Source organism: Stegostoma tigrinum, chromosome 3 (assembly GCF_030684315.1).
Source record: "Stegostoma tigrinum isolate sSteTig4 chromosome 3, sSteTig4.hap1, whole genome shotgun sequence".
Lineage (NCBI taxonomy): Eukaryota > Metazoa > Chordata > Chondrichthyes > Orectolobiformes > Stegostomatidae > Stegostoma > Stegostoma tigrinum.
The window spans coordinates 46,544,637-46,557,235 of record NC_081356.1 but is presented as its reverse complement, the minus strand read 5'-3'; the positions used below and the strand labels follow the sequence as shown (position 1 = coordinate 46,557,235).

The following is a 12,599-nucleotide window of genomic DNA, read 5'->3' as shown; positions in this document are numbered from 1 at the left end:
GTTTCCTGCAAATGCAAACATATTTCAAGCACCAAATTCTGCACATCAATTCCCTCGCTCATCCTCGAGTGGACCTATCCTTTCTGTAGCTTCCCTCTTGCTCCTTATATGCGTATAACAGGCCTTGGAATTTTCCTTAGTCCTGTTTGCCAAGGACATTTCATGATCCCTTTTAGCCCTCTTAGCTCCTTATTTAAGTTCTTTATGCTTTTGTCTTTCTTCAGGCAGTTCCCCACATTATAACACATACAATATTTTTCTTCATGTAGCATTTAACAGTATTAGCTATGACTATAATTATATGTTGGTAAAGTCTCAGATCCTTTTTATCTTCCAAATGAAGATTAATACTGAGTGCACAAAATTACAGGTGGTGCCACGCTATGCTTATTATATTGTTACTGAGTGTCAGCGAATTTTTTTTAAGTTAGTACTAGACAGAACGAACAGTGCAATGTTCAGGGAGATTCAGCCTACACTAGCTGTCAGCCATTACACAGCAGTGTGAATTTGCTGGACTTCTAGAACATAGAACAGTAAAGCACAGTACAGGCCCTTCGGCCCACGATGTTGTGCCATGGAATAATCCTAATCCAAAAATAAAATAACCGAACCTACGCTCCCCTCAATTCACTGCTGTCCATGTGCATGTCCAGCAGTCACTTAAACGTCACTAATGACTCTGCTTCCACGACTACCACTGGCAAAGTATTCCATACGCTCACAACTCGCTGGGTGAAGAACCTCCCTCTGACGTCTCCTCTATGCCTTCCTCCTAACACCTTAAAACTACGACCCCTCATGGCAGTCAATCCTGCCCTGGGGAAAAGTCTCTGGCTATAGACTTTATCCATGCCTCTCATTACCTTGTACACCTCGATCAGGTCATCTCTCTTCCTCCTTCTCTCCAGAGAGAAAAGTCCAAACTCAGTCAACCTCTCCTCGTAAGACAAGCCCTCCAGTCCAGGCAGCATGGTTATCCTCTGTTGACAGAGGGACAGCTGACTTCTTTTAAAAAAAAACTTATTTTTGCTCTACTTTTCTTGAAACTCTTTTCCTTCCCTCTTCTCCACTTTAGAGATATGAACTCTTTGTTGTGGTTTGAGCACAATATGATTGCACAGGTAACATTCATTCTCTGGTGTCATACTCACATTCCTCAGAAGTGAGCTATGGCAATGAGTGTCAGTAGGCTATATGCCATAGGTGGAAGACCTGCTGAACTTGCTACTGTTCTTGCCTGCATCTTTGGCATTGGGCAATTGAATATCAATTGCACCATCAATTCCAGACAACTTGAAGTATGCCAAATCTATAACTCAACTTGAAAATTGTAGTTGTTAGGTGAGTGTATTATCAATATGCATGGGATATTGCACCATTATGTGCATTCAAATCTAAATATGACTGGCCAGAGTTCTAATGGCTGTATTGTGGTCCTGCTACCAGATCCAAACGTTTTCCTGAGTCCCAAGTGCCAGTACTGTAGAAGCTGCAGGCCACGGGGAGATAATGACAATGCCACTGTATGAGCAAGCTAGAACCTCAGAGTATTCTGGAATCAAACCCACCATCAAAAAAATGGGGAAAATCTGAAATTTAAATAAAAGCCAGCTAATGTAAATCATGTAATCACCAACAACTGCTGTTGAAAACCCATCTGGTACATTAATAAGTAAGGAAAACCGCTGACAAACAAACAGTCACCAGACTTGAAATGTTAACTCTCCCTTCCCCTTCAAAAGATCCTGCTGAGTTTTATCAGTGATTTTTGCTTATGTTCGAAGGAAATCTGCTGTCCTTCCCAGTGTGGCCTACACGTGACTCTTAACTATCCTCTGTAATGGCCGAGCAGGCCATGACTTCAAGGGCAATTAGCTTAGCCAGCGATTCCCACATTCCATGAACAAAGAACCTAAGAAAATCAAAGAGAGGCCAACTTTTTGAGCAGATGGTCCAATCTGAGCATTGGTGGCTGACCAGTGCTACCAACTGAGATGGCAACTGTTGAGGCTGGAAGCCAAAGGAGAAGATGTTGCCACCTTTTGCTTCCCTCATAAGGAAGAAAGACACTTTCTTGGTAATTTCTCTACTGCTGTGTCTGTGGTAACTGAATCCACTGGCATGCTCATCTATGAGCTACAGAGCGGCCACAAAAGAAGATTGACTCCAGGAGGCTATGTCAATGTATCTGGGGTTAACACGGCTATCAATTGGTTTATTAATTGGATTAAATAGCCTCCCACCTTTGGTTGGTGGGCAGCCCAGCTGGTGCCCTACTATCCGCAACAGCCATAAATCCTGACAGCAGAGACATACTGGGTGCTTCTCTGATGCAATGTGATCATCCCCCTCACCTCACAATCCTTCCCCAAATCACAGGGAAAATTCCAGGCCACAAGTCTTATATAGGTGTGGTAAGTGACATTACGCAGGCAAATTTTCTATCTCTGAGGATCAGCTATCCACAAATATTCATTTTCAGCCCTACTGACTTCACCCTCTCACACTCTGCACACTGTAAGGAATTAATTCATTCACTGTCGCATGTGTTCTGATGATACAACCTTCCATACAAATGCTTCTGGTAAATTTTCTTTTTCCTCAATCAAGAATCCCCTCCAGAACCCGGGCTTTCACCCATATCCAAATGACTTCCTGTACCAATGTCCTCGCACCTCTCTGGTCTCCATATTCAGTGGATTGTTTTCCACCAGTTCTTGCATGATGCCATGACCAAACACATACTCCCAACCCCTCCTGTCAAGATTCTGAGGGACTACCAAGTATATGACACCCTGATCCATTCCTCCATCATCTCTAATTCCTAAACCCTTTCCCAAGTCATCTTTGTTACAAACACAAGAGATATAAACACTGCCCTTTCACTTACTCGCACTTTACAAGATCACAAAGTCACATGGTCTTACCAAAGTAAAATTACTTTAAAATGAAACGAGTGATACTAAACTGGAACACAGGCCCCAGCAACTGACTGGTATCAAACCCAAAACAGCATATTGCAAGGTAATATTAAACAGGAACTTACTGTCCTGAAATAGTCGTGAAGCTGTAAACAGCTGCACACATTAGCAATGTTACATGTTATGTGTGTTTATCTCTGTGATCTGGGGAACTATTATGGTTTAATGCAACTGGTGTTGTCTCATCAATTTACATTAAATGAGAATGGAGGGTGTGTGGGGGATTCAGCAGGATCAGCATTCCGGTATAAGAGCATGACAGCATTTTGAAAATCTCAGTTTGTGTGAGAAATCATTAATACACTTTCCACAGAGAGTGTTCATTCACTTTAAGTGTCAGCCCTAGCGTACTTGTTCCTGAATCACAGGGTTTTCAGCTCAAGCCCCACTCTAGGGCCTTAGTATGAAAAAAAAAATCAAAGGTGGGCACTCCCTTACAGCAATAAAGGAGCACTCCCCTGCCACAGATGCCATCTATCAGATGAATTATTAAACTACAACCTAGTGCGTCTGTTCAGGTGGATGCAAAATATTCCATGGCATTATTTCAAAGTAGAGATGGGGAGCTCCTCCTCATATCTTGGCCAATATTGATTCTTCTAGTGAACCTCACACAAAAGAAAATTATCTTGTCATATGACGTTGATGCTTGCAGGAGCCTGCTGTGCACAACATTGACCACATTTCGAAATGTAGTATATTGGCAGTCAAGTGCTTTGATATATCTGGTGGTTGTGAATGATACTATTTAAATAGAAGTGCTTCTCAATTAATTTTTTCAGTACTTAATGAATGATGTCATAATGCTGATAGGTGCTGAAACTTAAAGCAAGAAGTCAAGAAGGAGCAGCATGGTAGTTCAGTGGCTAGCACTGCTGCCTCACAGTGCCAGGTTTGATTTCATCTTTGTCTGTGTGGGTTTCCTCCAGGTGCTCCAATTTCCTCCCACAGTCCAAATACAGTCATAAGCCGTACAGCATGCAAACAGACCCTTCAGTCCAACTCCTCCATGCCAACAGAAATCCTAAGTCAATCTAGTCCCATTTGCCAGCATTTGACCCAGATCCTCTAATCCTTCCTATTCATAGGCCCATCCAGACACCTTTTAAATCTTGTAATTGTATCAACCTCCACCACTTCCTTTGGCAGCTCATTCCATACAAGGATACAGGGACCAGGTTGAGGGATGGGTCTGTGTGGGATCCTCTTCTGAGGGTTGATGTGGGCTTGATGGGCTTAATGGCCCGCTTCCATATTGCAGGGATTCTATGATCTAAATCAAATAAATTAAAAAGGGAATAAATTACCCAAAATTTGTCAATTATGGTTATCATTTCTTTGGGGTTAAATGGATGTGATTCAGATGTAAATTGGAGATATCCTTTTTATTTGCACATTAAAACTGCCTCAAGCCAAAACTGAAACTAGTTTAACATTTTATATTTTAGTAGACACTACTTGTCTGTTCTTAAACTCTGCTCAGAGAAGAGGTGGACAATTTGGTGAAGGATTAGATGTAAATAGAAATGAGTGTGCCCAGCAGAGCCATCATACAAGTTTCTTGAAAGGGAATCTTAGTCTAACCTAGCTCTACATCTTTAAAAGAAGTCTTGTCCAATTTCTTAACATCGGTATTTGTAAACAAGAGATTAGGCAATGTTAGTGGACCGATTTATGACTTCTGTATCCACTGAATCGTTTGTTTGAATAAAAGCTGTATTGGTTTTTGACGACAGTTGCAATAGCATTTATTGAGTTCTATTTAAAAGTGAATATTAGTTGAATGAATTTGATATTGTAAATTCTTTCATACCTCACTGAGCAATAAATGCTAGCCCAGACAGTGAGGCCCACATCCCCTAAATGAATTAAAGAATCTCAATGCTATTAAATGAAATTGGCTTTGTAGCTCATGTCCTGGCTGTTCTAATGTACACTTTACAGGGTTGGGAGAGGGAAAAGAGTAAAACATGGGCTCTCAGACTGCATTCAAGTTGTTACTGTCTGTGAAAGCAATGCAGAATACTTTGTCTTGTTTGTCTTGATGAAAAACGATAGTCATGGGAGAAGACAGCACCAGATACCCTGAATGGAATATAACACTACCAGCTGTGATGCAGAATATCCACCTAACACCTTATTGCTTAGAGACATCCAAGATTGGATTGCCCAAGGTCCAGAATCATGTCACTAGTCTCCAGTGGTCTTTGTCATATTTTAAACGACTGCCCATGTGGCAGTGTCTCTGCTATGCAGACAATTCGAATAAAGTAAACTCAATAATGGTGGTGTTCCACAGGACTCCGTCCTTGGGCCTCTACTGTTTGTAATTTTTATTAATGACTTGGATGAGGGGATTGAAGGATGGGTCAGCAAGTTTGCAGACGACACAAAGGTTGGAGGTGTCGTTGACAGTACAGAAGGCTGTTGTAGGCTGCAGCGGGACATTGACAGGATGCAGAGATGGGCTGAGAGGTGGCAGATGGAGTTCAACCTGGATAAATGCGAGGTGATGCATTTTGGAAGGTCGAATTTGAAAGCTGAGTACAGGATTAAGGGTAGGATTCTTGGCAGTGTGGAGGAACAGAGGGATCTTGGTGTGCAGATACATAGATCCCTTAAAATGGCCACCCAAGTGGACAGGGTTGTTAAGAAAGCATATGGTGTTTTGGCTTTCATTAACAGGGGGATTGAGTTTAAGAGTCGTGAGATCTTGTTGCAGCTCTATAAAACTTTGGTTAGACCGCACTTGGAATACTGCGTCCAGTTCTGGTCGCCCTATTATAGGAAAGATGTGGATGCTTTGGAGAGGGTTCAGAGGAGGTTTACCAGGATGCTGCCTGGACTGGAGGGCTTATTTTATGAAGAGAGGTTGACTGAGCTCGGACTTTTTTCATTGGAGAAAAGGAGGAGGAGAGGGGACCTAATTGAGATATACAAGATAATGAGAGGCATAGATAGAGTTGATAGCCAGAGACTATTTCCCAGGGCAGAAATGGCTAACATGAGGGGTTATAGTTTTAAGCTGGTTGGAGGAAAGTATAGAGGGGATGTCAGAGGCGGGTTCTTTACACAGAGTTGAGAGAGCATGGAATGCGTTGCCAGCAGCAGTTGTGGAAGCAAGGTCATTGGGGGCATTTAAGAGACTGCTGGACATGCATATGGTCACAGAAATTTGAGGGTGCATACATGAGGATCAATGGTCGGCACAACATCGTGGGCTGAAGGGCCTGTTCTGTGCTGTACTGTTCTATGTTCAATAATGTTCCCTAAGGTTTACAATAGTCAGAGCACAGAATGTTGCTTCCCAGTGAGCCCGGTCCCATTCTAACAGGGAATGGGAGCTTGCTGGTTCAGAGGTTCATGGCCATTGGTTCAGACCTGAGTTATCAAGGAGATGACAATTAGTCTCACCAGGCGCATTCTGCTCATCTCATTGGTGATGAACAATTGAAGAAGTGAAAGTTGTGCTTATTAATATCCTAATTCTCACCAGAATTTGGTCAGGTCCAGAGACAATCCTCACCCTAGAGTGACTATCTGCCTCATAACGACCATCCACCCCCTCACATTGACCTTCTATTTCTCATGCTATCCACACAGTGACCATCCAGTCTCCCGACAGAGACTGGTCATAGTGACCATCCAAACCTCTCACGTTGATCATCCACTTCCCTTCATAGAGACTGCCACAGAGACCTGTCACAATGACAGCCTCACCCCCCTCACAGTTCATCCACAAACACCACCCCCCCCACCGCCGGTGACTCTCCACCCATCTTACACACCATTCACCGCACCTATTCATCCAAGTCCCCTCACAGTGATTCTCCACCCTCCTCACAGACTTTTCACCATCCCATCAGTGACCATCCGCTCTCCCATCAATGACTGCCTGCTTCCTTTTCACTGTGAAAACATCACCTTGTACTCTCAACCACCTCACCCTCCACGCATGGCTGACCTGGAATAACAGACACTTAAATTCATATGTATTTGTTGAAGACACTCCAATCTGCAGTTACAGATAACTGCATACACTCTGGTTCAAGCTTGCTTTTGCTATACAGCACATACCAGTTTCATCCTGACCCATGGCTTAATAGCATTTGCAGTGCTTAAAATAAAACAATTGTTAAAACAATAACAAAACATGCTGAAGCAAACACTTCAAGAACCTCCAAATTACATCAGTCAGAATACTGCACCCAAATTCCTACATTCTCCATTGAAATTCAGCCTTTTCTTCTTTTGTTTCCCCAAGATAATTTTCACAACTTCTCCAACTGATTGTTTAATTAGTATATTGTGTTATGTTCACATTCAATTGGAAGTGAAATTAATCTATTTAAAGTCCCTGCAGTCAAAATGCTGAAACATCCATGTTTTATTCCAGTTAACTCATAAAACCTTCACTCAATTCATATGGTAGAAGAATCCAGCAAAAGTGGGGCTGAAGGGGGTAGTGGAGAGTGGTACAGTAAAAAGCTTTGAGACCTCAGGAAGTGAGCTGTGTCTGTAATACAAGGTGTGAATGAGAATTATATTCAAGATCATATGCCAACAACTAAAATTAGTTTCAGCTAATATGATTAACATGCAGGACATACCACAATGTCCCACACTCCTGAGCTATGATTTTTAGCAAAACACCCCTTCTGCATTCTGACAATTGAGATACTTTTCTTGTTCAACTTGAAGGTTTTGATCCAAAAGATGACTAATCTTCACTGTCACTGTCTGCTTAACTTTAGATCTCTCCCTTTCATGGAAATGGCATAGGAGGAGGCCATTCATCCTATTAATTCTGTGCCAACCTCCCTGTAAGAGCCACCCAGCTAATTCTACTACTTGTCTTTCCCCCTGGAATTACTCAACTCCATTTTGAAAGCTGTTATTGAGAGCAGTACATTCAAGATCCTGACCACTTGATGTGAGAAACAGTTTCTCCTCATGTCACCTTTAAGTTTCCACCCTATTGTCTTAATTCAGTCCTGTCTTGTTCTCAACCATTTCACCAACAGAATTAGTTTCTCCAGATTTACTTTTTCCAGGCTTTTCATTGAAGGGCATTAACCAAAGGTCTTTTAAAGTTCTCTTACCGACATTTTCACGGAATCATAGAGTTATTAGAGCTCAGAAGGCCTTTCATCCCATCATGTCCATCCTAGCTCTCTGCAGAAAGCAACCCACCTTGCCGTATCCTTCTATAGCCCTTCAATTCCTTTCTAAACGTCTCAACTGAACTTGCCTACACCACACTTTTAAGCAGTGCATTTCAGATCTCAATCGCTTACTGCATTTAAAAAAAAGTTTTGCTTCACATCTCTATTGCTTCTCATATTAATCACCTTGGATCAGTGTGCCCTGGGTACTCTACGCATCTGTGTTGCCCAGTGGTTATGCTGTAACCAGTGAACTCAAACCAGTGTGAGACTATCATCAAAACATTCATGCTTGCAGCATTTGGAAGACAACATAACTCCAAATGTAACATGGCATTTTGAATCTGCACCCATTTGCATCTGCTTTTGATTGATGCAAAGGATCGGCACAACTACAGTCAAGTGGTGTGTATTAGAAAATAGAAGTAGTTGATGAAATGGAATTCACAAACTTACAATAAAAGAACCTGACTACAAAATCAGCCTCTGCTATACAAAATTAAATTATTGTTTGTGATGCACTTTCACGAGGTCCCGAGGCCATAAAAAAGACACTATACGGGTTTCTTCCTGTTTGTATGTATAATTGCATTCACTTTGTCACATTCTCATCTATCTAATCATAGTGAGAACCTTTGTTGCTTCATCTAGTGCTCATCTGAGAGTCCCCGGTATTTTTAATCTACATATACCCCCTCAGCAACATCATTCATAAGCACTGCATTTGCTGCCACATGCATAGAAACATACAATACAGAAGACGCTCTTTGGCTCATTGAGTCTGTAACACCAAATATATACAACTACCAATATTAGTCCTACTTTCCACTACTTGGCCTATAGCCTTAAATGTTATGGCACTTCAAGTACTCATCCAAGTGCTTTTAAAGATCAAGTTTGCCCACCTCAATCACTTTCCCGAACCCCCACCATCCTCTTGTTGAAAAGAAGTTTCCTCTAAACCTCCTGCATTTCACTTTAAAATTATGCCCTTTGTTATTGACCTTTCAACTAAGGAGAACACCTGTTTTCAGTTCATCCTGTCCTTGCAAGCTCATGACATCCAGCCCTATCTCCCTTTGACCTCAAATCTCTAAACTGTCTGCCTCCTTGACCAACATCTCGACCAACATCTTGTACTGGCTGAGCAGAGACCTCCAAATCTGAAGACAGTGTTTCTCATTCCATGACAGATTCTGATTGTCTTCCATATTTTTTCATGTTATGTAGGCATCACTGGCTAGGCCAGCATTAATTGCCTATGCTTAATGACCCTGGATGTGGTAGTGAGTTGTCTTTTCAAACCTATGAAATGTGAGTAGTGTAGCACACTCACAGAACGGTCAGGAAGAGAATTCCCAAATTTTCACCCAGAGGCAATAAAGTAACAGTGGAAGTATTTTCCAGTCATAATGGTGTATGGCTTGGAGGACAGGTTGCAGGCAGTGGTGTTTCTGTGTATTTGATGCCCATGTCCTTCTAGGTGAGATTGCAGGTTTGGAAGAGTCTCAGAAGTCTTAAGTTACTCAAGTGCATCTTGAGATGATGCACACTTTTGCCTCTGTGCTTCCATGGTGAAGGAATGAATGTCTGAGATGGCAGATTAGGTTCAAATTCAGTGGGCTACTTTGTCCTAAATGGCATCCAGCTTCTTGAGTGTTCTTGGAGCTGCACTCATCAATATCTGCATTTATTTAAGTCTGGCCTCCTGAGCATTTCTGATTTTAATTGCTAGTTTGTTGATGGCCACACCACGTACGAGCAAGGCCCTTAAGCTCTGAAATTCCTACCCTAAAAACTTTTGACATTGCGTCTCCTTCCCTCCATTCAAATGCTTTTTTGACAATAGCCCTGGTAGAACTTTATGTGGCTAGGTGTCAATTTTTAGATGCAAAATACTCTCATGGAGCACCTTGCAACAAACTACTATGTAAATGCAAGTTGTTTGTTTACTTCCATTTTAAGGATCTCAGTTCACAGGCACCCCAGAGTGAGGTTAAAGTTTGGATAGTTTTGTGACTTTGGGTTTAAAACTTACACCCAAAAATAATTGCAGTAGGGATCTCTGCTAAAGGTAGGATGAAGTCACTTAGTTTATTTAAACTGTCAGGACTTCACTCTGCATCTAGTGCTAAGGTGTTTGGACTGTGACCCAAACTTTGATTATCTAAACAGTAAAAGTATTCCATGTTACTCAACCAATTTTCCTTACCTTAAACGCTCTTTATGCAAAAATGTACATTTCAAAGAATTTTTAAGAACCAAAATGGTTAGGACTGTTTTTGCGTTTTTTTTTAAAAATGGGGAGTTATTCACAGCTTAAAAAAATACAGATGTCAAAATTATGAGAAAAAATATACAAGATCGTTCCCAATTGAATAAAACAGAACTGTGGATGCTGTATATCTGAAACAAGAACAGAAACTGCTGGAAAAACTCAACACGTCTGGCAGCATCTGTGGAGAGAAAATAAATGAACATTTCAGGTCCAGTGACCCTTCTTCAGAAAGAAATTGCCATCAAGTCTATTTATGACCATTGCTGGCGAAGTCAACATGTTGGCAATCCCTAATTGCCCTGAACTGAAGGGCTTACTAGTATCCTTTCAGAGGGACGGTTAAGAATCACCCACAATTCTGTGGATCTGGAATTATTTGTCAGCCATGCTTCTAAGGACAGGTTATTTCTGCAACCAGACCAACTTTTAAAACGGTTGATGACAGTGTCATGGTCACAATTTCTGAGACTAGTTTTATATTTCAGATTTATGAATGTAATTTAAATTCCATCAGCCGCTATGCTGGGATTTGAGCCCACACTTATACTGCTCCAGTTTCTATCGCCCAGAAAAAAATATCTATTTACAATAAAACTCTGAATAGTTATTTTACAACGCTGAGAGATCTGAAGCCCGAATCTCCACATTACTGTAATCGAGGCAAAATGCTGATGTTGGAAATTTGAAATAAACAACCCTAAATTACTTGTCCAGTGATACTACTAATAGACTATTAACTCCCCACTTATCATCTAGAAATGGAATTATACGCCATTCACCCAAAAAACTTCCAAAAACTGGTTCATTACAAGGTAATAAATTATTCTCTTCACTGGTGATACACAGAAATTGTTGCGGCTTCCATATACACCTACGCTGTTAACATTTCGCTTCCGCGTTATGGCAGAAAATACAATATTGTGTCGTCTGCACACACTACGCTCATATTGTGCTGAGCAGGCGAGCAAAATTGTATTCTAAGTTCTCCAGAGCACTTTCTTTGTGATTTTTCAGTATATTAGTTGACATCCAGTGTCCAGTAAACCGCGGTCACTATGCATGGTCAGTAAGCTAACGTGTGCTCCAACACTTACCATGTCTCGCTTCAATATCTGAATCTTAGTCTCCAGTCTCTCCAGCGCGCTGCAGTTACTTAGTGTCCCCGTGTTTGAAAGAGCGACTTTCTCTTCCTTGTACAGGCCCTGCTGATTCTCTCGCAGTGACCGCAGCAGGCTCTCGGGAACCTTGCGTCCCACCTTGTTCTCTATGTCCTTCAATTCTAGCACAACACACTCCTCCATCCTCGCAATAATCGTACAAATTGAATGATTTACACGCGCCCGATCTATCAAAAAAAATTGCAGACATTCAGACAGAATCCACGCAGTATTGATTCGGTGAGCTCAGTAAACTTGCACTAAAAAGACTGGGAATAAATGACTTCATATATATCAAGATCCTTGAACTGCCGGGGTTCACGGTCAGTGGACAACTCGATATGGTTTGACTCGGCTGAAGACACGATTCCACTAGGTTAAAGACAGTTGACATCAAAACAGGACAGCACAGCAACCTCTCTTCTTTCTGACACCTGGCAAAAGTTTGTGAATTAATTCATTCCGCATTAAGGCACAATAAGCGACAGGGAGTCGATTCCGACAGATGAAAACTGTCACACAGCTCGATATGCGAGCTGACCTTGACGTGTCTGAGACTTTCTCTCTGCCACCACCTCCCCACCAGAAACACCCCAATAAACCTGCAGGTGAACCAATGCCCAGAGACCACACCCCTTTACCGTAATTTGAACAGTGCAACGGCCCCTTTTTTTCTCCAGCCTGTTATTTTCCTTCTACCCTCTCTGGCTTTTCTCCTGCAAGCTCAGTGGCAGCTCTGCTATTGCGTAATAGCCTGACTCGCTTTGAAAAAGCTCCTAACCTGGAACGTTCTCAAGTGCTGAGCCGTTTCGCCAATTTCCAGAGGTTGTTCGTGGCGCATGCACTTTTTCATGTGGAATTGTTAGGGAGAGACAGCAGACGCCCTCCAACCAGAAACGAACTAATCATTTAATCAAGATAATAAAATGTGAGGCTGGATGAACACAGCAGGCCAAGCAGCATCTCAGGAGCACAAAAGCTGACGTTTCGGGCCTAGACCCTTCATCAGAGAGGG

At 41.9% G+C, this 12,599-nt stretch overlaps 1 protein-coding gene across 8 annotated transcripts in view; it reads right to left on the bottom strand.

Moving 5' to 3' along the window:
* Window positions 1-12,322, bottom strand: part of LOC125451282 (leucine rich adaptor protein 1-like) — a 162,002-nt gene extending 149,680 nt beyond the window's left edge. For 7 of the 8 annotated variants that reach the window (XM_059644576.1, XM_059644575.1, XM_059644570.1 and 4 more), the window contains exon 1: window positions 11,522-12,158. In XM_059644576.1, the coding sequence (XP_059500559.1) occupies window positions 11,522-11,728 (207 nt within the window). In that variant the 5' untranslated portion in view covers window positions 11,729-12,158. Of the gene's footprint in view, window positions 1-11,521; window positions 12,159-12,225 lie in introns of those variants that run through there. The other variant, XM_059644574.1, reaches the window with a different exon arrangement.
* Window positions 12,323-12,599: the final 277 nt, after the last annotated feature.